The 26,787-nt window shown below is 41.7% G+C and overlaps 1 protein-coding gene across 2 annotated transcripts in view; it reads right to left on the reverse strand.

The window, feature by feature from the left end:
* PCSK5 (proprotein convertase subtilisin/kexin type 5) overlaps nucleotides 1-26,787 on the reverse strand; it is a gene marked incomplete at its 5' end in the record, with an annotated part of 316,630 nt that overhangs the window by 116,805 nt on the left and 173,038 nt on the right. For both annotated transcript variants that reach the window (XM_082655960.1, XM_082655961.1), the window contains 2 exons: nucleotides 6,272-6,372; nucleotides 17,270-17,482. In XM_082655960.1, the coding sequence (XP_082512086.1) occupies nucleotides 6,272-6,372; nucleotides 17,270-17,482 (314 nt within the window). The remainder of the gene's footprint in view (nucleotides 1-6,271; nucleotides 6,373-17,269; nucleotides 17,483-26,787) is intronic.

The raw sequence follows: 26,787 nt of genomic DNA on the forward strand, positions 1-26,787 counted from the left end.
TTTCTAGTATATATAGAATACATATATGCATATACAGAATAGATGTATGTATAGAATGGAATACACATTATAGAATATACAGAACAGAATAACAGCTGCCACCCCAATTTATTTATTTTCTAAATTTAGATCTGGATGTATTAAATGTTCTCAAAGGATAGCATCCCTGTGGCCCCTGAGATATGAAATCTGAGGAAAAGGCTTTGGGTCACTTAAAACAGGAATTTGTGGCAGATTCCTTGTATCAGTGCTAAATAATGTCAGATGTTTCTACCCAACTCAGTCCCTGTTATTTACCATTCACTGTGCCACATTTCTTGTTTGCCGAGTACATACTGTTCAAATTTCCAGTGAAAGACCATTTGCGATTCAAGGCAAAAAGGTTTCTTTGGTGAATTTAAATTCTGAATTTCCTGAGCTAATGCTGATAATTTAACATATAAAACACTACTAAAATAGCTTTCCTTAGCTAATAGTTGCAGACTCAAGGCAGGAAAACTTTCAGTAAAACAGAGTTTATGATTCTGAATACTAGGTTTTTATGAATGTCAGTTATTTCAACTGTATTTTATAAACCATTTAATATGAAATATCATTTGCTAGCAACATAATTTTTTCTTTCTACACGTCTGGGGTACTGGTAATATATACCAGCATTGAGACACAAAGCACCTTACAAATATGACTTGATGTTTTTCTAGGTTGCTCACTCAACACTATTAGTTATGTTTCACTACTTTCTTTTTCTTTTCTTTTTTTTTTTTTTTGTGGTACGTGGGCCTCTCACTGTTGTGGCCCCTCCCGTTGTGGAGCACAGGCTCCAGACGTGCAGGCTCAGCGGCCATGGCTCACAGGCCCAGCCGCTCCGCGGCATGTGGGATCTTCCCTGACCAGGGCATGAACTCGTGTCCCCTGCATCGGCAGGCGGACTCTCAACCACTGCGCCACCAGGGAAGACCCAACTACTTTCTTCATTTAAGAAACCTGCTCCCAGGTTCCTCAGACAACTAAAAATAGAATTACCATATGATCCAGCAATCCCACTCCTGGGCATATATGCAGAGAAAACTCTAATTCAAAAAGATACATGCACCCCTATGTCCACAGCAGCACTATTCACAATAGCCAAGACGTGGAAACAACCTAAATGTCCATCTACAGAGGAATGGATCAAGAAGATGTGGTATATACATATATACAGTGGAATACTACTCAGCCATAAAAATGAACACAATAATGTCATTTGCAGCAACATGGATACAACTAGAGACTATCATACTAAGTGAAGTAAGTCAGAATGAGAAAGACAAATAGTATATGATATCACTTATGTATGGAATGTAAAATATGACATAAATGAACTTATCTATGAAACAGAAACAGATTCATGGACATAGAGAACAGACTAGTGGTTGCCAAGGGGGAGGGGGTTGGGGGAGGGGTGGAGTGGGAGGTTGAGGTTAGCAGATGTAAGGTGTTATATATGGAATGGATAAACAACAAGGTTTTACTGTATAGCAGAGAACTATATTCAGTATCCTATGATAAACCATAATGGAAAATATTTAAAAAAGAATGTGTATATATGTATAACTGAATCACTTTGTTGTACAGCAGAAATTAACACAACATTGCAAATCAACTATACTTCAAAAAAAAAAAAATAAAGAAACCTGCTCCCAGGACAATTACTTTACTTAAACTTTTTCAGTTACAGTATATAAAAAGATGTCATTTTAAGTAGCAATGGACCAAATGATAATTAGTTTACTTGTAATCACTGATTACATATTCCCTACTCACTCAACTGAAAAACCAGAAAGTTCCCCCCAAATCCACAAAAGCCAAACAACAGAAATATTATAAACCTCTGAACCAATACATAAGTGATGAGGGCACCCCGAAACAGAAACAGTTTTCTTGCCTCTCTTTTAAGATGCCAGTGTTTTCTCTTATTCTGAAATTGCTCCTGATTTTTAGAAGGGAAAATATTTAGAGCTTCTCGCTCCCAGGTAACATTTTTAGGAGCAGGAGGAAATTGTTTAGTAATTAGAAAGACAAAGTTATGATCAGACTGTCAGAGGCGGCTATAGAGCTTAAAGAGGCTCTAGACTCAGGACAACAAGGAAAGGAGGTAGGTTTTTAGAACTGAGAATCCTTCCAGTCTTGGGAGTGGTACACTTTCACCCAAGGATCTGGGGGTGTGTTAGTTACAGTGGAGTTTCTTACAACACATGTTCTTACATACCCCACAGGATAAGGATGGCCTGGGAGTCCTATTAGTTATCACAGCAGAGTTAATGACCAAACTTTTGTTGCATTCAGATAAGAGATCTGAACACTTTAAGCTTCTCTGTTTCTCTGTTTTGTTTTTGTTTTCTCTTCCGTTAGTTTCCTAAGAAGAGTTTTTGGAAAGTTCCAACCTTAGGGGAGCAAGAAGACTCACAAGGCAGAGGGGTCAACAGTTGGAGTAGCATCACAGTAGGACCCACAGTCCTACTGATCCAGGCAAACGTGCCGATGCAAGCAAGCACGTGAGGATGTAAAGGAAGCAGGCTGTGAAGAAGCTGGGAGGCGGCAGTTTTCCCTGAGTATATACTACTGTAACCTAGTGACGTTAGGAGAAACGATGCATTTCTCCTTGTCCGGCAGGAAGAGCTGGGCTATGCAGCTGGATAGGGACTGGCAGTCCCCGCCTGCAGCTTTTCAGCTGAGCGCTCAGCCTCATCCAGTGACTCATCTGACCTGAGCAGGGGGTGGATATCTGAAGTGCTGGACAGAGTCCTGGGTCAGAATTCTGCCCAGCTCTGGCTTTCTCTCTTCCCTCCTTATAAGGGAGTACAGTGGTCCACCTCCCCACCCCAATCCTTGTCTTCTCTTTCTGCGGTTTCATTTATGCATGGTCAACCACGGTCCAAAAATATTACATGGAAAATTCCAGAAACAAACAATTCGTAAGTTTAAATTGTACAGCATTCTGAGTAGTGCGATGAAATCTCACACTGTCCAGCCCTGTCCCACCTGAGATCGCCAATCATGGCGTGATGATCCAGATTACCCAAAGATGACCCTCCTTCTGACATATCATCAGAAGGTCAGTAGTAGCCTAACACTACGTCACAATGCCTACGCCGTTCACCTCACTTCATTTCAACACGGAGGCATTTGATCATCTCACATCATCACAAGATGAGTGAGTATGGTTCTATAAGATGTTTTGAGAGAGACCACATTCACATAACTTTTAATACAGTATATTGTTATAATTGTTGTATTTTTAGTTACTGTTCTTCATTTCTTACTGTGCCTAATTTATAAATTAAACTTTGTTATAGGTATGTACTTATAGGAAAAATCATAGTACATATGGGGCTTGGTACTATCTGTGATTAAAGGCATCCACTGGGGGTCTTGGAATGTGGCTAACAGCGAACTACTATCAGGCTCTTCAACTTGTGACAGCAAAGGCTGAATCTCAAAATACCAAGGTTTAAGTGTCGCTAAGAAGTACTAGTGGTGGAGGCTGGGTGACTGGGTGAGGTACACTTACCAAGGGTTAAACTTAGCTTTGTTGAGAACAACTGCAACCTTGGTACACTGTTACTTGAGCTCTTTGCTATTTAGAAACCTTTTTCTTCCGTGGGAGGCCCATTGCTTATTGATGCTAGTTTAACATCCGTGCCTGACCCACTCTTGAGGTACCCAGGCCTATTTCCCCCAACTTTCAGCTTCACTTACAGGCAAAGATTGGCCTGTAGAACAAACCGATAGAGATGCAAGGAAAGGTTTATTCTTTCTCACCTGATCTGGTTGTTTACTATATACTTTGGCCACATGATCGGACTAGACTGTTTAAAATCTTAGAATACAGTGGATTTTCTAAACTCTATCCTAGGACCTTCCTTCCACCCATTGCAGTTTTGGCAAAAATCAATCTTAAAAAAATGCTCAAAATGCAAAGGGAAAGAAAACAGGCAGCTTTCCAGTGTGTTCCCCAGCCCCAAAGCAACCTTATCCAACTGAGTGTGTTGTTTGAGGCATAAAATAAGGAGTTTTCATTTGAACTTAAATAGTGGTTAAAAGAATTATTGTTGAAAATATTAGTGTTATAGTAGTATTTCAAGGAACTGAGTAGCATGTGCTGTACAGTCACAGTTATGGTACTTGGTTGCCAAATTTGAGATTATATCCTTTTTTTGGGAAATGGGGAGGTGCAGGAAGAATTCCTGATTTTTTTTTTTTTTTTTTTAGTAGTTTGTGGACAGGAGACTATTCCAGAGAAACAATCCAGAATTTCAGAATGAAGACGATATATTTTTCAAAATCCAACTTACAGTCACCAAATTAAAAACACAGATACTTAATCTGCTGTCAGAACAGTCCAGTGAAAAGTTATAAAGTGAGAATAGAATAAGTGCCAACTCCTCGCTAAACTTTTAACACTTTAAAAGATAAAATGTGTTGAAATGATTTAATATTTAACCCTGCCAAAACAAAAGAAATCCAAACATTGATGGGAGCTTGAATATCTCTCAATGTCAGTGCTTAGGGGCAGGAGGCCACCAAAAGATATGGTACCTGCTATGGTCTGAATACTTGTGTCCCCTTAAAATTCGTATGTTGAAACTTAACACCCAATGTGAGAGTATTAGGAGGTAGGGCCTTTGGGAGGTGATTAGGTCACAAGGCTGGAGACCTCTTTAATGGGATCAGTGCCCTCATAAGAGACATTTATCCAGAGATCTCCCTTGCCCCTTTCTTCTACCATGTAAAGCCAACTAGGAAGTGGGTCCTTGCCAGACACTAAGTCTGCTGGCACCTTGATCTTGGACTTTCCAGCTTCGAGAGCTGTGAGAAATAAGTGTTTGTTGTTTATAAGCTACTCAGTTTATGGTATTTTGTTATAGCAGCTTGAATGGACTAAGATACCACCATATCCAGAGCCTGTGTTCTTCTGCCTGTCTCAGTCCAAGGAATTACACATGACTTAGCAATTTACTGAATCCATATTACGTTGAGGCCCAACTGCCTTGACAGAGGCTGTCTGCCTTATAGAGAGTCAGCTGTAAATGTTGGGAAGCCAATACGTACCGGGAATGAAACAGTACTGTTCTTATTAATACCCGAGTCTCATCATGATTCTTGTATTCTTTCCCTGTCACCTGCTATGGCTCTACATCAGGTTTATCTGAAAGAATCTTTCCATTCCTCCCTAGGGCAGGGATGCAAGGCTATTTTTGGAAAAACACTTATGTAATTACTTCAATTCCTTCTTGTTATGATCCTCCTGTAGGGATGGCCTCAGAGTTCAGGCCCACAATCCCTTTTATAAAATCCTTGGACCAGATATGTTCGGAATTCAAAATTTTTTCAGATATGGTGTCCACAGCATAGGGTACACAAAACTTCCAGTGGGGTCCAAGTTAGCACCTCATAATCAAAGATATTAATGCTTCTACAGTGAAATGTGTGAATTTTCACAATACATAAAGACTGAAAATAGCTTCAAATCAGTTCTGGGCGAGCTTTGCCATCAAATGAGTTTTGGTGTCAAATGTGCAAAAAACAACTTTCAGTTTTCAGGTCATTTTGGCTTTTGAAATTGAGGGTAAGGGAGTGTAGATCTCTATTAGGTTTTCAAAGAGTTAAGACAAACTAATCTATTGGTGCTTGGAGAAAGAAGAGAGGAGACCTACCACCATATAAATCTAACCTAAGAACCTAAAATAACCTGAGGGGGCCTTTCAAAGGGATCTTTTAAACACCAAATTTGACTACATTAAGAAGGATTTCAGTTAAGTGGGTTGCCTTTCTTCCTGGGCTCCTGTCATATGACCTTGTCGTGTTTTGCTCCCCAGAGTGAGTCTGTGACGGTTCTACTGTCATGGAATCTGAGCTGCATTGCTGTCCTTCAGGGAAAGGAACCAGAAGTGGGCAGACCTAAGCTTTCTGAGACTCACAGAACATTCCCCGACTAGAATAAAAACCTCAACAAGGCAAGAGTGTTACAGCCAACTGGCATGCCTGCACTATGACTCCACAATAAAGTAATTACACAGTTTGATTTCTTAAGATAAAGACCAAAAAAGTTGCCTTTTCCCTTAACAGAGGGGAAGCTTTTCTTAAGGCCTAATCTTTGCAGTTTTAAAGGTGGAATTGGGAAGATTACAGTCTGGCTGTTTGTGCTCGAGACTGTATACTAGCGAAGGGGTAAACTGTCCTTGAGCTGAGGGGCTGTCGCCAGTGGAGACATATGGAGATAAAGGCTTACTTGGCTTCCAGGGCCAGTGCAATGATGCCTGCAGCCATGGGGGCTGAGGCCGACGTCCCAGTGTGGTTGTCCGTGCAACGCTGCCTCAGATCCGTAGTGATCTAGAAGACAGAAGTGGAAAATTTAGGGCTCTGGGGTCAATGTGAGTCACATGCAAGTAAAAAGAAATTTACTCATAAAACTGGAATGGAGGGGTGTTGAAATAGTTGTTTTAAATTCCTTGTTCCTGCACTCCTGTGGCTGTATCACTTCCAGAGAATTGCCTGTGTAAATCAACTCTGAAAAGGGGAGGGTTTGGAAATTGGATTCCACTTGTGTTACAACCAGGGTGAGGACTGAGGTGAGCCTTTGGCCCGAAACATACGGGTTGTGCAAGTGTATCCTTAAATTTTACACCCTAGGCACCTCACTTGCCTCTCTCTGGTTCCAGCTTTAGTTAAAACGAAAGTTCTTTCATTACTCCAACATTTTAAATAATCAAACACGTTGATCCAACAACGAGACACTGAGTTAAGCACCTAGCATAAGGAATAAAAGCACAGGGTCTTGTTCCTGCCCTCCTAGAACTATTACATTGGAAAAGCTGCAGGTTTCAAGCAAAAGATTTATTCTGTCCTAGAAGGAATTTTGCTTACAGACTCATTTTTAGAATGCACAGAAATGTGACTTGGATGAACCAAGACTTCCTGATAGATTTAACACAAATACTAAAAACAAGGTTGAAGCCAGTGTACTTGATGTGAAATGAACAGATCTAAGTGCATGCTTGTATATTATAGGAGATCAGCCATTTTCTATTTTTTAAAGATCAAAATGTGAGAACTAGATCATTTTTTCCTCTTGGTTTGAATCTATTTCACTTCAGCTGTGGCTGAATAACATGCCCATCAGCAAGGGCAGTGTTTCTCAACCTTTGTTCCACGATCATTTCATGAAAGAAGAAAAATTAAATGCAGAATCTTCATAACAAGAGAAATAAAGCACTATGGTATATAATTTCACAAACCACTGTAATATCTAAGATCCTCCCTCCCTGATAAGAATCCTTTTTTGCCCCCTTGGGACTAATAGCCCTCCTGCTGGGAAGCTACAAGGCTTGTGAGATGAACTTAGGAGTCTCATTGTAGTTATTGGAAGACATTGGTAAAGCTTTCTCAGTCATCAAGACAAGTATATTGCCCATATTTTACAGATAAGAAAACTGAGGTGAAAGGTCATCAGAAAGGCGTGGGGGATAGAGGTGGCGAAAACAAAGCCTTGCTTTTCTAAGGTGCATCCTTCAAAAGAATGCAGATTAGCTGATTTGGAAAGAAATTCGCTCATCACCGAAACGAAGCACTGCATAACTCTGTAGAAATGAGTCCTCCCCTAAAAGTTTCCTCAGGGTCACATGAGGATGTCTGAAGGGACTCCTTAATTATCTGTCATGAATCGAGACTGACATCCTGGTGATTTAGTTTCACACGAGGCCATCAGTGCTCACTATCTGTTCTTTATGCCTTTTGACACCACTAATATTACCAGATTAGCCATACCAGAGAGGCACTGATACAAAAGAAATGGGAGAGAGAGTAAAAATATAGAGAACCATGTAGATAGGTGGTGGGAGAGAGGAGACAAGCCTTGCACTCTTTTCTGGAATAACTGAGAGCTGGGCAAGAGCCCGACCGTGTGTTTGGCAAGCAGGGCAAGTTGTTTCTAGATTCACAGACGTGATTAGCTAGCCATCCTCTGAGCCTCCACGGTGGATGTTCGCAAGATGGCTGGGTAAAGAGAGCCCTACCCACTTCTACATTAAGAAACTTCTGAGATTTTTCAATTGTTGACGTTAAAAAGGTATTTCTTTTTGGAGGGAGCGAGGCAAAAAACCCCACATAACACAGATTTACCCTTTTAACAACTTTTTAAGTGTACAGTACAGTATTGCTAATTATATGCACTTGGCTGTGCAATCCTAGAGCTCTACGACATTTTCACCTTGCCTGACTGAAACTCTACCCATTAAACAACTCCCCACGGCCCCTCCCCAGCCCCTGGCAACCACCATTCTACTGTTTGCTTCTGTGACTGTCACTGCTCTAGGTACCTCATGTAAGTGGAATTATGCAGCATTTGTCTTTTTTGTGATTGGCTTATTTCACTTAGAATAACGTCCTCAAGGCTCATCCGTGTTGTAGCATGTGGCAGGATTTCCTTCTTTTTAGGCTGCATAATATTCCATTGTATTATATAGTATAGTTTCTTTATTCATTCATCTGTCAATTGGTATTTGGGTTGCTTCCACCTCTTGGCTATTGTGAATAACGCCGCAATAAACATAGGTGTGTAAATAGCTCTTCCAGATCCTGTTTTCAATTCTTTTTTTTTTTTAAAGACCAACTCCTTTAGACCCACAGCTGGCCTTTTCGTAATTCTTTCTTTCTTTTCTCTTTTCTTTTTTTTTCCTTCCTCCCTTCCTTCCTTCCTTCTTTATGGCAGCGTTGGGTCTTCGTTGCTGCATGCGGGCTTTCTCTAGTTGCGGTGAGCGGGGGCTACTCTTCATTGTGGTGCGCGGGCTTCTCATTGCGGTGGCTTCTCTTGTTGTGAAGCACGGGCTCTAGCAACGTGGGCTTCAGTAGTTGTGGCTCCTGGGCTCTAGAGCGCAGGCTCAGCAGTCACGGTGCACTGGGCTTAGCCGCTCCGTGGCATGCGAGATCCTCCTGGACCAGGGCTCAAACTCGTGTCCCCTGCATTGGCAGGCAGACTCTTAACCACTGCACCACCAGGGAAGTCCTCAGATCCTGTTTTCAATTCTTTTGGATATGTACTCAGAACTGAGATTGATGGATTGTTAAAAAGTGATTTCTATTTCATTTGAAATGATGGGTGAATTTGCAGCCTTATTTTCCAAAGGCCTGGTCCCTAAGTCAATGTATAAATACCCCAGCAGCAGCCTGTTTCCAGGTCTCCAGATATACTGTTGTTGAGAGGTGGCCTTGCCTGCATTTTTCTCATTTTACCTCACCCTCACGGTCACATTCCTTTGCCAAGTTTTTTTTCTTTTTTCAATGACTTGTGCCTGAATTCAAGATTTTTCATGACGCTTTCTCGGTTGGCTCATTTTGCTTATTCTTCAGCTGCACCAGACGCTTTCAATGTACAGAAACAAATCCAGAATAGAGACGCCAAGTGTGTGCAGCATTTGCGAGTGTAATAAATAGCTACCTCCAGCCTCACCTCCAGTGAACAATAAAAGTGTTACGATGTTGGATTGGCCATAGGAATATGCTCCATCCAAATAGGGTCCGCAGGTATATACACAAATGATATATACTTAAGTAAACAGCCATTTAGTACTTTTATATATAAACACCAATTTACTGTTAAATGCTATTAATATAGGCAAGTTTGTAGAATTCCACATCATTATCATTGTGCTTTTATTTTTTTTTTCCAATCACTTGAACTAAATGAAACTTGAGTAGTGAGTAGGGGTAGAAAGGGAGTGGAACAGGAAGGTGATGGAGAGGAGGGAGGTTAAAAGGAATGGAGAGAAAAGAAACAAAAACATCCTCACTCCCTTCTCATCCTGCTTTAAGTGGAAACTCCAGCTGGGTCATTTCAAGAGGAAGTTACTGTCAGTGGTCGAGATATTGAGGTGTAAATTACCGGAAAGATCTAAGGCAGGTTTTCATCATTAAGAGAACGCACAGCATCAGGAAATTTTTATGTCCATCTTTAGAAAGAAAAGGCAAAGACCACCAAGGAGCATGCAATTTTAAAGAAAAATGATGCTCCCCAAACTGGAACCACATGGGGTAACCCCATTAATCACAACACATGCATACAAGAACTGACAGTGTAATTTAAAGGAAAAGTTGCATTCGACGGTTGGCCCACATCATGGGGCTGGGAATTCAGAGAGTTGATATGTGAAAACAGAACAATAAAGCGCATTAAGTTTCAGTTCCATTTTAGAATGTCTCAGAATTTGGTTTTGGTCCCGCTGGCGCATCTTCCATGCTCTAAATTCCCCAAATTCACTACCCAAATCAGAAACAGAATTTTTCTGCACAGAACTTCTCAGATTGCTCAAGAAAATATCATTTCTGCCCATCAGAGTGAAGGAAACAGGAGATGACACCAGGCCTCACACCAGATCAAAGCTGTCTTGATCAGCAAATTAGATTTTCAGCCTCTCCCGGGATGGGTAGCAGATGGGCTTTTGGACTCCACAAAGTTTGGGATGTCATCTTGATTTGGTGAGATGGGGTGGGTATTCAGGTCGAGTCAGGCTTCTGCTGTTGAAGAACCATCCCTTTTTCTCATCCTAAGCTCTTATTTCCGAGTATTTCACATTTCGATTACTTGGGCTGATTGGATCTTTTATTCTAGCCTGTTGATGTAATTCTCCAGGGAATCTCAGTTCAGATTGAGGCTGGCTATAAATGACAAATCTTTACACAGTTAGGAGTTTCTATCTCCCTGATACCTTGTGATCTGTTTTATTTTGAAGGTGCCATATTGTCTCATATCTGTTAAAAGAGCAACTGAACAGATATTTTTAAAACATGAAATGATTCTGTCTGTCAGGTTGAATTTGTTTCTGGTGTCGATTTGGATTTGGATTAGAAAGGTGCCCCCCCCAAAAAACCTGTTTCAGACACATCTCTGGAGGAGGATAAGGGCAGAAACTACATCTTAAATGTGTTAACGAATAAAATAGGAGAAGCTGATTTATTAAGCACAGCAAAATATAAAGGAACCAAAGACTAACGCTTTCTGTGTTCACCAAAGTCACAAAGACTGGTGTAAAATTCGATTATGACTGACAAAAGACCACACAAAATTCCACTCCCATGTTGCAATGAGAATCTGTAACTGTAAAGTGCAAACGTAAGGTTTTGCTTATCAATGTGAGGTTAATATCACGAAAGAAGGATCCCATCTTATATCATTTTTTGAATCTCTATAATGTTCAGCTCAGTGCTGGGTACAGAGCAGAGGTACAGTATTTATTTGTTAAGTTGAATTACTAGTGTCAAGCTCCTTTCTACTCATTTTGTTCTATGTTTTAAACTCTCCCACTTATTAGGAAAGACTTCAAGGTTACTTCTTTATCGATTCTCCAAATAAGACTTACATAAACTTATAAGCAGCCTACAAAAATTATGTGTGTATGTGTATATACACAATCCAGGGGCTAAAGTATAGCCATTTCTCTTCCTACTACTATTGCTAACACTAGCTGCACTGCTTCTAAAACCACCACCACCAGCAACTTGCAAAGAGCAAGGCAATGAGCGATAGGTGTGTATGTTGTATATAAAATATATTTGTTTATATAAAATTATATTGGATCCACAAGAACTCTGCAAGGAAGATATATCAATACTATTTATTAACTAAGGAAATGGAGGCTCAGAGAGATTCATGAGCCCAATGACGTGCAGCCACTAAAGAGCTGGTAAGTGGTGAAGTATTAAATCCTGAAATGGCAGCAAAAGAAAAAGCTGAGCTACAGAGTGTAGTCACCCATGAGAGCAAAGGTGGCAGTTCCAGACCATCACCAGCAATTATGGTGAAACTGGCCTTGGGATCCAGCCCCCGTCAACCAGTGGGTATCGCCATTCTCCTTTGGGCCACAGTCAAAAATCAGAATTTTTTAGACATAAACTTTCCTTCCCTCTTTTTAACATTCTCAAGAGAATATGGATCAGACGTCTATACAAACTAAACACATCTGGATTTGCTAGTCTTTCACTCATGAAAAATCATGACATTTCCCAAATCAAAAGGAGAAACAGAGAGATGATAGCAATGACTGCATCTGAATAACAAATTCGTTAGTGCAGAGGGTACTTTCTGCAAAAGGAAATGTGTGGCTGCTTAGGAATATTAAAAGCAATAAGATAATTCCTTCGATGGAACTGGTCTTTCAGGCCAACCCTGAGATACCCCAGGCAGCAAGTTTGTTTTGAACACAAATAAATAAAATGACATCAGAAGAGGGCTGAGCAGAGCATATATTTAAACCCGGGCTCACAAGACCCAGGAGGCATACGATGGCCCCCATATTCCAATCACTGAGACAAATTACTAGAGGAAAAAAAGACAAAGGCTGAACAAGTCCCCAAAGAAATATAATTTAATGATGGGAGTGACTGGGGAGGGAGGGGAGCTTTATCTCTATCAAAGAACTTGGGAGAAATTCAGGAGGTAGTGAAGGGTTACATAAAGACAGGATCTTTAAGGCTCCTTGACACTAAGGATGGTTGGATGTACAGCTTTCTACAGCGGGATTCCTGTAGGCAATTTCCTATGTGAAATATATTGTCACGTACCCTCTGCCTTTCTCCAACCTACCAGTAGAGGAAGATTCTCTGAAAGAGAGTACCTACCTGCCTCCTGTGACTGTTTAAATGCCTTGTGAGGCTTCTATCTTTCTCAATGTCAGTTACTCCTGAACATTTATCAAGCTCAGGCTCTGGGAAAGAACAAAGTCTTCAACCTCAAGTTGTTTCCATTCTAGCATGGAAAACAGTCAATAAAAAAATGTATAACATCATGTTAAGTAGCTCTAAGGATGCCAGAAAGAAAACTGAACAGGATAAAAGAGTAGAGTTTGGGGGGAGGGGAGTGCCACTCTTTCAGGGGAAGGTGAGGAAGAACAGCCTCCCTGATAGGAAATTGGAGAAGAGGCATAAATGAAGTGGTTTCTGGGAAAAGAGTGTTCCTGCCAGATGACGCGAGTCGCACAGGAGGGCCCTGGTTTGAAATCACACAAAAGGCAAAAGGTAACTTTGGGGAGTTCAACGCCAGGTCACGGGAATTAGCCACTTAGACTGGCAAAGGGCTTAGGTGTTTTGCAAGAAGACCGACCGATCGTCTGAGGGGGTTAGGAAGAGGTCTAACGGCATGAAATTCAAAATTAGTGAGCCATAAAAATAAAAATGTGCTGTTCAATACAATCACCAATAGTCCCATGTGGATATTTAAATTTAAATCAGTTAAAATTTAATCGGAATTAAAATTAAAGTTCTTCCACGCACTGGCCATATTTAACATGCTCGACAGCCACGTGTGTCTAGTGACTACCATTTTGGCAGCACAGATGGAGAACCTTTCCATCCTAGCAGAAAGTCCTACTGGACAACGCTGATCTAAAGGACTACAAAGCAAATTGCTCATTGTATTTGGAGTGTATAAAATTTGAATACACTGTCATCAAGAATATAAATGAAAGTAAAGGTAATAAATTTAAAAATTAAAATTACTTTCCATATTCAAAAAGAACGAGTGGGCCAAGTACTGAAAAACCGTGGATGCCTATATAGTCCACATACTTTTCTTTTTTTTTTTAAATCACTGTGAAGAGAACCCCAAACAGGCAAGAAAAGCACCATTCTTTTATACAGCCCCATGCTGGAGGTCCCTGGGAAGGATCTGGGGCATGACAGCACACTGGTTACAAGGTGGGCTGGGGGTTCAACACAACTTTGGTTGGAATCCAGACTCTACCACTCACTACATGTGTTTCTTTTAACTTTTCAGACTTTAGTTTTCTCATCTGTAGAGTGGGGACAATACTTGATCTTCCTGCGTAATGTTTTGGTGATACAAAGAGAGGATGCATTCAATGTGCATAGCACACTGCCAGGCACACATCAGAAGGGCAAAAAATGTTATATTTATGACATGTTAATATAACTGTAAATGTACTACATGTCTGGCATGGAATAAAATGTATACGGTGTTGTTAATAAAAACATTATTTCATAATAACCAGTCACTTCAACTGATTTCTATTTACCTTATAGGGGAGCTTCTTATCATAGTAATCTTGATATTTTAGTTGCTTCACTTGCTATAATAAGGTTCAAGGCCATCACTGATCCGAAGCTATTAAAGCATGCGTGGAATACCAAGGTCCACAACTGTACGATAGTGATGGTAGGAAACCAAGGGATGGAGACTTGGCTACGTTCTGAAACTCAGGGCAAGGTTTTCCTACTTGCACACCATGAAAAGGACAAGAAAAAATTATTTAACCAAAGTGCTTTCCCAGAAGCAGTGAGATCTTTCCTCTCTCTTGGATCCTCAGCGTCTGCCTCAGTTCAACTCACAAAGGTGCTCTATGAATGAAGAATGACAACTGTGCTCTTCTGAAGAAGCTGCAAATGACAAAAGGAAATGGATGGACTGGGGAGGGGAGCCCCAGAACAAAGGGAGACACTGCTGTTCCTGTAACACTCAATCACGGATGCCACTAACAGGATGCGGGCATCTCTGAGGGACCACAGACATCTGGTTCAAAGCGTGGTGAAGAAAAGGTCCCAAGCGCAGAGCAGGATTATTTGTCATTCTGACATCTAGAAGGAAAAGGGGCAGCTGGACCATAAAAGCCTGATGTTGCCGCCAACTCTCCTCACGTTCAAACTGTTAACATGTTTACCATCAAAGTGCCATTCTTTACGGGGTGGGTGGAACGGATCGTGGTTCTACAGATTGGAAAAACGAAGGTGCGACAAGCACCTCTGTTAACAACAGCTGGAAAAAGGACCAGCCTAAGCTCCCACGATACAGAAAGCTACCCTGACTTAGGGAACAAGGGTACCAGCCACTTACTAGGTGGCTCGTTGCCACAGGCGTTGTGTAAGTACCTTAGGCTCAGTATATTGCTGTCTTCATGAAAATTTATGAGGCTGGTTCTGGCTTTACCTCCATTTTACGGAGGAGGAAACCAAGACTCGGTAGAGGTTACTTAGCCACTGAGTGGTCTGTCCGTAGCTAGAGATTATAATTGGGAACAGCTACCACATTCCTCTCCAACTGAGGGTAATCTGGAGGTTCAGGTAAAACAAGAGAATCTGAGAACTGGCTAGAGAAAAATTCGTACAATTGCTGCTACGAAAATGGGAGAGGTTAAACAAAAGGCAGAGCCAAGTAAAAGGTAAACAGGTCACTTTATATATTCAGTGAGTCAGTAAAGGTTCTGATATCAGAAGCAGCAACAAGGGAAAAGTGAAATATGACCTGAATCAAGGATACTGGCATTAAATCATGGCGTCCATCTTTCCTCTCAAGCCCTATCCCTCACCACAGAATGATCGATTTGTCCGTCTGTGGAAGAATCCTAAATGACCACCCAGTCAATGGGGGTCATAGCAGCTACCACACCATCACAGTAAGTAGTGATGAAAAGCCCAGGAAGGTCAAGTGTAAGGAGTAAATCTCAGGGTAGCAATTTTGAGGTCCCTCTATCTGCACTGTCCTCTTCCATCTGGGACCTGGCAACACTTCCTTCCTCCTTGATATTTTGCCCATTGGATTATAATCTCCTCTTAAGGAAGGCACTTATGGAACTTAAAAACACCTCTCTCACAACAACTGCCCCACAGGAAATAATAGCACTAGATAGGCATATTTACTTTGAAGCAATGGCGAGTTTTCATTAACATGCCTTCAGACTCTAGAAGTTTGGGAAGACAATTCTTATTCCAGAGAGTTTTCATCAGGATTTTCATGATGCAGAACTGACGGATGCCACTCAGTATTAGTGGGCCTTGACCAGGAGCTCTGAGAGATGAGCAAATTTGAAAGCCAAAGGAACATTCCTAGATTAAAACATTTCCATAATGATGGTAAAGTATCATAGAGCATCACTTTCCCATGAAGAAAGCCATGGAACTTCAAAACTTGTCATCTCTGTATTTTCTCCTTTTATATTTCACTTTGTATTGTGGAATATGTTTACTGATGTATGATAGAGGTACTTCCAGGGTTACTCATGTGCATATTTTTAACCCAATTATTATGAAGGGATTAGAGAAAGATGGGCACAGATGGGATATGCATAGGGGTAGGCAGTTTTTATTTAAATCAATCTGAAAAATGTAACTTAAGAGGATAGTGAAAGGTAGCCGAGAAATCAAACGTGAAAATCCTATAGTAATCAGGAATCAAGAGGAACCAAATAGATATGGATGAAGAATTACAGGAAGGAGGTAGTATCTTATCACCTCTATTTCCACTGCCGTATAAAGCCAGAGGGAGCATCGCAGAGTGAACCAAACCTGCGTGAATCACAGGATCTGAAAGCAGGGTGTTGGCTAAATGCTAAAAAGTGTCATGTATAGCAGCTTAGCTCCACTTTAGAAAAGACAAACCCCGAGACATTTTATACAACCACGATCAGGAAAAGAGCAAAGTGCAAAGGTGTCTGAAATTTAGAGTCAGTCGCACAGTGTGGGGCATCCTAAAAGTCAGACCTCTTTTGAGCACCAATGGGTCAGGTAGTGTGCAAAGCACTTTCTATCTACTTGCTCATAATCACTGAAATAACTCCATGAACTAGGTATTACTAAATGCCCTCATTTTACAGGTAAGGATCTTGAGACAGAAAAATTAAGTAATGTATCCAAAGTTACCCAGCTAGTAAATAGTTCCAGAGTGAACGAAAGCCACGCCGGCTGGTCCTGCAAACCTAAACTCTTAACCATTTTACCATCTGCATAGAGAGCAGAGCATGTTGGTAAGCAGATCACACAGGACTACTGTGCTTCTCGTTCAGGCAAACTCTGTGCTGCAGTGTTAGAGAAGCACCTTTTACATAGGTTTAGGTCGCACTGAATTCGTTGTACCTACTTTGAAACCAAAGTACTCAAGCTGAAGTTCAAAGGCAGTACGGGGACAGAGTGATAGGGAACTGGGCTGAGAATCCCACCCAGTCTTTTCTCTGCCACCAACTCACAAGGTGAATGTAGTCCATTTATTTGTCTTCAATAAAACTGAAGCTTAATCATGTCTAAGGCCACATTCAATGCTGGAATGTAATGACCCAGACAGGCTTTTTCAACGACTTGGTAATGGAATGGTAATATTTACAAATACCTGTGTTGAGTAATCAGCTAATCTTTCTATTTCCATATATTACTTGTGCATATAAATGTATGGTCTCCATTTGTGTTTCAAAGTGAAAGATAAACCAATCATGCCAGACATGCAAATGTCACATACTATTTTCTTATCATAGGACTCTCCGCTGCTGTAGGTTGTGGCCAGCGTGGACGAACACTCTTCCAGGTACCAAGGCTTCTTTCCACTTTCGGCTGTGCTGCTGATGGAGATGGTGTAGATGCTGTTGGTGTAGCCATCACAGGAGCAGTGGTCTTTGCTCCTCCCACCATTTCCCGATGCCCAGACAAAAACAGAGCCGAGGCCTCTCCGCCCCTGCACACAAACAGAAAAACTTAGATGATGGAAGACATGGGTCACAGACTCTAGATGAAGACAAGATCAATATCAACATGGCAGAATGAAGCATTTGCAGAAGGGGTACGATGCTGCATTAATAATGTGCTGGATCTAAGCTGCTTTCTGAAGTAAGAGGAGTTGCTTTTAAAAACTAATATAGGACTTCCCTGGTGGCGCAGTGATTAAGAATCCACCTGCCAATGCAGGGGACACGGGTTCAATTGCTGGTCCGCGAAGATCCCACATGCCGCGGAGCAACTAAGCCCCCGTGCCACAAATACTGAGCCTGCTTTCTAGAGCCCACGAGCCACAACTACTGAAGCCCGTGCACCTGCAGCCCGTGCTCCGCAACAAGAGAAGCCACCGTGAAGAGTAGCCCCCGCTCGCCGCAACTAGAGAAAGCCTGTGCGTAGCAACGAAGACCCAACGCACCCCAAAAATAAATAAATAGATTTATAAAAAAAAAAGACAGAACTAATCTGGATGCAATGTACACCATGACGACTACGGTTAATACTACTGTATTGCACATTTGAAAGTTGCCAAGAGAGATCTTAAAATCTCTCATCACAAGAAAAAAACTGTAACTATGTATGGTGATGGGTGTTAACTAGACTCACAGTGGTGATCGTTTCACAAATATATACAAATATTGAACCATTAGCGTTGTATACTTGAAACTAATGTCAATTATATCCCAATTAAAAAAAGAAACTAAAATATTACCTTTCACCTGATACAGTCATAGAAGTAACAAGAGCACAAACAGTGACGATCATAAGGGCTAACATTTTACTAGGTACCTACCGTGGGCCAAGCACAATTCTAAATGTTTTACATGAATCAGACTGAACTCCTCCAACAACTCTGTGAGAATGGTACAGTTTTTGTCCCCATCACACTGATAAAGAATTGAGGTAAAGAAGTAATGTTTTTAAGGTCACAAGCCAGTAAGTGGAAAGACAAAATTTGAACCCAGACAGCCAGACCTCAGAGTTGGAATATTATTAGTCACAATTACCATAGTCATATTATATTCCTATAAATCTTCATCCACATGAAGTGGCCACTATTATGTACCCGCATTTGATATATGAGCAATGTGAGGTGCACAGAGGTAATGTATTTATTCTGAGATCACATCACCAATAAAGGGCAGAATTTGGGATGATGCCTTCCTTCCAGAGCTGTGCTTCCTCTATGCATGGCAGGGATATTAATTATGAGGGATGTTATGGATGCTACCAGAAATAAAAGGATTTCAAGATCAAATATGTTTGGGAAATTCTGAATTAAGCAAAATTAAACAGGTTCCCTTATTGCAGAACTTCTAAGAGTCTTTAGTGAGTGACGGTTCATTGCAAAACTAAGAGGGAGGCACGATCTGAAGTAATTTGCAAACATATTTGACTGTGGATACCTTCTTCAACCAGACCCAAGAAGTTTTTCTTACATGCTTTATGCCCAAACTTGGCATAAACTCAAAGACTTTCCTAAGGTCATAAAATAATTAAGGAGAAGAAGCAACGTAGAACACAGATGTATTGAAGCATATGGACTATTTTTCTCTGTAAGATGAGATCTTCAGAAGAAAAGAGAAACATAAGCCAAAGTGAAGAGCATCTCTCAGAACAGTTACAGCTGAATCCTTCAGAAAGTCTACCATTTTAAAACTACAAGGCATGCTGGAGGACACGTAGGTCAAGTCTATCACTTTGTAATTAGGAAGTGCGAACCAAAGTCCCAAAGCTAGTGATGACTAAACCTCTTTCTTCTTTCCAGGCCCCAGCTCTTCTGGTGTCAGGTGGAGGAAAAAGTATTTGGAGTGTTGTCCTGGAATTTCTGGAAAAAAGAGCCAAGGAAAGAGAGATGACAAAGAATCTGGAGTATCTTTGATAAACTCTCCCTGACCTTGAATCCTCAGGGAACAGAATATTTATGACAGGATTTGACCTGACCTGAGCATGGATTTCTTTTTGCCCTTCAATGTGGAAAAGTGCAATATGATTACACAGGAATGGGAAAAATTCATGGAGAGGGGGAGGAACTTCTGGATGTTATTGCCACTAGACAGCTGGACCTGGTTTACCATCCTTCAGTTTCCCATCCAAATATTCACGAAACATAGAGAAGGATGCAAAAATCACCAACCCATCATAAACTAAGGATTTTGTCCAATGCTTCCAATTCTCCAGAGGAAATTACTCCTCACTATGGTGTGGGTGGCCAGATTGAGAAACTCTGGCGACTGACTCAGGTCTATACATCAGAGACAGAACGTCGCAGCCAGGGAAGAATAAGAAGGTTCCATTTCATCACCAAAATGTGCCCTCCCCATCACACACTGAGGGGCTGTGTCACCGGGAAGAAGCACGGTCACAGCAGAGCTTTACCTGACCTGTCAACAGAACACATGAGATAATGACAAAACCTACCTGGTTTAAACAGAACCATAACAAGATAATAGATTAAAACCCACAAAATGATGAAAAAGCACATATGGCACAATCTCATTCATGTATCTGTGTAAAATTATGACTGAAAAGATCTCTAAAAACGTATTTCATTTTAAAAGAATAATAAGACAATGTTCGGAAGGTACTTTTATGTTGTAATATCATTACAAATGTAGGCTACAAAATGATACAGTATAGTCTCAGTTTAGAAAAAAGTGTACGTGCATGTGTGCACAATGAAGTTAACGTGTAGTACAGTTTTACGCTTAAAGCTACCATCAAGTGACGATGTAGTAGAACTTATCCTGTTTGGTAAGATTAGGAAAGAATTTTATTTTCTTTTTATACCTTCCTTCCGTGACCATGTATGATTTTTATAAACAGAAACAAACACATTTATTCCTCTATTGAGAGGGAAAACCTAGGGCTAATTCTTAAGAGATAATACTTTATTTATTTTAACATCTTTTTTTTTTTTTTCCTGCGGTACGCGGGCCTCTCACTGTTGTGCCCTCTCCTGTTGCGGGGCACAGGCTCCGGACGCGCAGGCTCAGCGGCCATGGCTCACGGGCCCAGCCGCTCCGCGGCATGTGGGATCCTCCCGGACCGGGGCACGAACCCGTGTCCCCTGCATCGGCAGGCGGACTCTCAACCATGGTGCCACCAGGGAAGCTCAAGAGATAATTTTTGTTTTATAATCAAGGAGAGTTTTATACATAGAAGGTTCACTGTGCACTAAAAACCACGGAGGCTAACATTTACAGAAACTTACTACGTACCAAGGACTGTACAAACATTATTCTGCACAATTCAAGTCTATATCATTATTTTACAGATGAGCAAACTGGGAATTGGAAATGCTCACTAAGGCCAGAGCCAAAGCTTAAATTCCACTGGGCATGGCAAAGGCAAACTCCAAAGGAGGGTATGGGGTCAGTAACTGCCTAAAGGGAGCCAGGGAGAGAGGAGTCACTGAAACGGGAGACAGAGGGGCTAATAGGAGTTGAAATCTGGTCAGGGGACTCGCCAACCCATGTCGGCCCTGCAGGGAAGAAGCCAGAGGAATGTGTGCTGAGCAAGACCCCAGTCTCTTCCTCCCTCTCTCCCATTTTTTGCCAATGTATCCCAAGGCTGAACCCCAGCAGAAGCCAGAGGACCTGGATCCCATAGAGATCAGTACCCTAGAGCATGAGGCTTGTGGAGAGAAGGGGAGACAGGGAGCTGGAGGACTGAATGGAAGATGTAGCTTCACATTCCCAGGGTGACTGTGTTTGAAGATAGAGCCCTTAAAAAGTAATTAAGGTTAATGAGATCATAAGGGTGGGGCCCTAATCAGACAGGACTGGCGTCCTTTTAAGAAGATGAGACAACAAAAGTGTGTGCACAGAGGAAAGGCCTTGTGACAACACTGTAAGAAGGCAGCTGTGTGCAAGCTGAGGAGAGAGGCATCACCAGAACCTAACTCTGCTCGCACCCTGATCATGCACTTCCAGACGTCTGGCCTCCAGACAGTGAGAAAATCCACTGTTGTTGTTTAAGCCACCCAGGCTGTGGCATTCTCTGACGGCAGCCTGAGCTGACTAACACAAGGTGAGAGAAGGAGATAAAGGAGGAGCCGCACCCCCGTGGAGGCTACAGCACATGCAGATGTTGCCACCACTCTGTCTACAAGGCAACCTGACCTTTGCGCCTGTGTGTATGACTGATGATTAAAATCCCAGAAACAAACAGACTGAATCTGTGGGCTGAAAATGCCATAAAGACAGCTGCTAAAGATCTCGGGGGCTGATCTGAAACAATTAGCAATTCAAAGGTTTATTTACTACAGATGCACAGGGAATTTTCATTAGTGGGCAATATTCAGAAAACCAAAACATATGTGGTAAAAAGAAATCTGGACATTTCTCTAAAGCTCAGAGTAATTTAAGAATTAAATCTTAATGTGGGATGTAGGGAGAAGGGAAGGTGGGCAGAATATTATAAAGAGAAAAGGATCTTTGAGACACGTATTTTCGCGAAGTGTAGGAAATAACATTATTGTATAGTTCGGTAAAGTACTGTGATTACAACTGGTTATATTAATATAACTTTGTATGAGGAAAGGAAAAGAATCCTCTAATTTAACTGGGTGCCAAGTTAAAAGTTAGTAAATTTACAGCGAAATATACTGTGAAATCCACACAGGACCAATTTTTTTTTTTTTTGCAGTACGTGGGCCTCTCACTGCTGTGGCCTCTCCCGTTGCGGAGCACAGGCTCCGGACGCGCAGGCTCAGCGGCCATGGCCCACGGACCCAGTCGCTCCACGGTATGCAGGATCCTCCTGGACCAGGGCATGAACCCGCGTCCTCTGCATCGGCAGGCGGACTCTCAACCACTGCGTCACCAGGGAAGCCCCACACAGGACCAATTTGACCAAATTCTAAAGATTCTCTTTCATTGTGTATCTATCTAATTGTGTATGTGTTTCTTCTCAAGTATGCCCTACAAAAGTTAATTTATATACGCCATAAACATTATTATTAAAGGCTGGAAAAAAACTGGATTTTCTTGTGGTTCAGGTCAGAAAAGGATACTTTATGCTGCGTTATCAATTAAATCATACATTGCAAGTCAGGTTTAGAGAGGTATAGACTTTAATGGAACTAAATTTCTTTCTTTAAAACGGTGTGATAATTTTTCAGCCAATACAGCTAGATTGTATTTGGTATTTTAATACTACTTCTTTTCCATATTGCTTAGAAAGTAGAGTTGACCCTTAAACAATGGTGGGGGACAGGGGTGCCAACCCTCCGCACGGTTCAAAATCTATGTATAACTTCGAGTCAGCCCTCTCTATATACCGTTCCTCCATATCTGTGGACTCAACCAACTGCAGACTGTGTAGTACTATAGTACTTACCACTGAAGAAAAAAATCCGCCTCAAAGTGGACCTCTGCAGTTCACACCTGTGTTGTTCAAGGGTCAACTGTATTCTTAAAGGGACATGACTAAGTGACCAGAGGCTTCTTGCAATACAAAAGACGGGACATTGTGCTGGGTGCTTTCACATCTATTACTTAACGTCAAGCAAATTAGACATGCATTTCTACAGATTAAAAAAACTGAGTAACATTAAGTAATGGGCACACTATCATGTAAGGAGAGTAGGGTGGAGACAGGAGAGGGAGACCAGTAAGTCTGATCAGAACCTACATATCTGTATGTGTCGACATGAAGAGACACAGTAAAACAACTGTAGGAGGAGGAACTCTCTTTTAAGTGTGATGTCTTCCAAGTACAGCCTGATACCCAGTTTACCAAAGCCCCTCATTGCTCTGCTCCCTGCTTTTTTCTGATCTTCGTATATCAGTGAGAGACGAGCGCAGCCCTCTACGGAAGCTCTTCCATACGTGGTTCACAGATAAAGGGGCTTCAGGTTGAAAGAGGTTGGAGAAAGACAAGGACACCTACAACTATTCGGTAGCTGAGACGTGAAGAGAGAACTGTTCATCTTTTAAAGCTCAAAAACATTCTGACAAAATAAATCCTGTTCCTTAACAGAGCAGGGGTCACTGAAAGAAACAGGTCTGGGTCCAGAATCATGACGTAAACGCAAAACAAGAGCAACGACAAACTTTGGAAAGGTTTTTGTAGCTCACCCAAGATGTTTGTTTCAGAATTTAAAAATACATATAGCTTTTTTTTTTCGGTACGCGGGCCTCTCACTGCTGTGGCCTCTCCTGTTGCGGAGCACAGGCTCCGGACGGCGCAGGCTCAGTGGCCATGGCTCACGGGCCCAGCCGCTCCGCGGCATGTGGGATCTTCCCGCACCGGGGCACGAACCCGTGTCCCCTGCATCGGCAGGCGGACTCTCAACCACTGCGCCACCAGAGAAGTCCCCATATTGCTTTTTAAATACTTAATAACTCTTTGAATCATGATCATCAGTAGGACAGATGATTCATATGAAAATGAAGGCTCCTTAAAGGTGACCTGAAAAGTAATCTGAAAAGAAATATAATCCACAATTGAAAACAAATCAGGAGCACACAGCTTCCGATGCCTTGGAGACAACACTGGTGTAACCTGGTGGGAAAAAGTCTTCTCTGGGAAGACACCAAGAGAGCGTAGTCATGAGACAGACGTAATCAGAAGTCTTTGGGAAAGACTAAAGCCCAAGACTTGCTTCTTCAATCAGTGCATTTGGGCAAGATGGAGATTGGGGTAGGGAAATTTAATTGTATGAGACGGAATTGGACCCAGGAAATAAATTGGGTCACTCCCCACCAAAGCCCAAGGGAATCGAATGAGGCAGATATGAGACGTTTCTAAAGGAGTAAAAGAAGGAGACGTGGCCTCTGAGGGTCAGGAATCCAGGGATTACGTGCTGCTTTTATCAGGAACAATCCCATGCTGAAGTGCTCACTTTGCCAGACACAAGTATCCTCACCTGGAAAATAAGCACACCTGACTCTCATTTTTAAGATCTACTCTACAAGTCGGAATGTCCCACGTGCAGAGTATACAGGTTTCCCTCGATTCTGCTCTGCTCTCAGAATGTTTAGTTATTGTGCTCTCAGAATTACTAAGGTAAACAGAGGAATGACTCTAAGCATTTTAAAACCAAACTGTCGGACTTCCCTAGTGGTCGAGTGACTTACAAAAAACACTCTGTGGGAGTGTCTTCACCAATCTCATTTTATGCTACTTAGCCTATCAAAGGATGGTTGATGAAAGAAAAAGACTGAAAATACAAATGCAGTTAAAGAAGGCTTTTGTGAATGGCAACCTATTTCTCCGCATTTTTGTCTTCCTGCCTTTTCTCAAGTGATAGGACTTCATTTCCCCCTCTTTCTTCCTCTCCATCTCAACCCCACCCACCTTTTCTGCCCCACATCAGGTTTTCTGTATTCTGATTTGCTGTGTACACAGTAGGTCGCTAAGCCATATATATTAAGCAATTTTTTTTTTTTTTTTGCGGTACGCGGGCCTCTCACTGTTGTGGCCTCTCCTATTGCGGAGCACAGGCTCCGGACGCGCGGGCTCAGCGGCCATGGCTCACGGGCCCAGCCGCTCCGCGGCATGTGGGATCTTCCCGGACCGGGGCACGAACCCGTGTCCCCCGCATCGGCAGGCGGACTCTCAACCACTGCGCCACCAGGGAAGCCCAGCAATTTTTTATGTTCTGTTGACTTTTTAATAACACACTAAAAATATTAGATGCAGTTATTCGTGATGACATTCATTTTATCCGGCACAAATGAAAATCGATTGTATACGTTTCCGGAGCATACCAAATGCAGTCGACTTCCCTTTTAAAGGAATAGAGAGCCTGATTATGATTGTGGGACCAGCTGCTGGTGACAACAGTTGTAAGCATTTCTGGTAAAATGCCACATTTAAAAACGTCACTTATGTCTACATTTAGGGTCTTTCCATGATATTCTTTGTGTTCTAGTACATGAAGGAGAAGCATGATGCACTGAATTCAGGGAACCCAAAGGTGACCTTAGCTCAGTTTTCTAAAAGGACACTTGCAGTCACATGGCCAAAGACTAGTGTAAAGAATGATCGATCAACAGCGCAAATACAGAACTACCCCAGATTCAGGTTCCTGATAAAAAGCTACTTTTATATTTATGGTGTGAATAGAAAGAAGAAAAAAACCCAAATTGAGTTGCTTATTCACCACATCTGCCAGAATATAAATTCAATAGAGCATCAGCTCACTGAAGGCTTGTAGAATCAGTCCTGTCATCAGAGCTTCCCTTTCTTCAGAAGAGCTGACAGAGGACCTGGACACATAATACAGCTTCTCCCACCTTATCACCAAGTGCTCAATGGTGTAACCCTTGGCTCCTGGGAGTAGTATTACATCAGGGTAGATTTCGTTTACTTTGTTTACTTCTAAAGTAGAATTAGAAGAAGCAAATCAGTCTTTCATGGAGAAAGGATAGTAGAAGATCTAGGAGTAAATAAAGACCAGGTGTGTTTACTAATGGAAATAAATATGCTTTCAAGCAAATAATTTTATTCCTGTTAACCTGCAGATTCGATGTACATTTAGAAACTCCACATAATAAAAACGTGGAGGCGAAGAAGGTGCTATGGATGTTATTTAAAGCTGGACACATAAGAGGTTCGTACAGTGAAATTTTACATTTCTACGTAAGGAAATTAAGGGACTAAAGTGAGCAGAGCCATTCAGTGGCAGAAAAGCTAGGACCAGATAATCCAGTCTCAGCTCAACCAATGCTCATCCCCGCTGACTAGTACTGACACTGGGTATTCCTAAAAATGCTTAACAACGTGGTTTAGAGACATATTGCTTAGCAATAGTGCATTAGAGGAAAAACAAAAAAACCAGAAACAAACCCAAAAACCCTTCCCTTCCTGCTTTATCTCATTTGCCAAATCAACAATCCCCAAGTAACTGTCTGCTTTTCATGTTTATCTATGGTCAATTCATATTGATCAATGCCCATCCCCTTTTTTTTCTCAGCCCTTGTCTTCCTCATCTGACTCAAAGAAGCCTCAGAAAGACTCAGGTTATTATTTACTTCTGGTCACTCCCACAGTCCTGCAAGCTCTGAGCCCTGTTCCAGCAGTTTTCCCAGGGCCTGGGGAAGGCTAACACCGGTCGCGGGGAGAAGCATGCAGATTGGGTTTGTCAATTTCTCATTCCAAGCAACTGAAAGAGTACGTTTGAATGTCATCTGCCCTCTGAAATAATCACAAGAATGAACAGCACCAACGCAGGTATTCTGGACATTCACCATCCCAGCACTCCCATTTTGAGGGAAAAAGAGACACACCTCCCAAAGGTTTCTCCACGTTGGATCA

The sequence above is a fragment of the Grampus griseus genome, assembly GCF_964374135.1.
Source record: "Grampus griseus genome assembly, chromosome: 6".
NCBI classification, from domain to species: domain Eukaryota; kingdom Metazoa; phylum Chordata; class Mammalia; order Artiodactyla; family Delphinidae; genus Grampus; species Grampus griseus.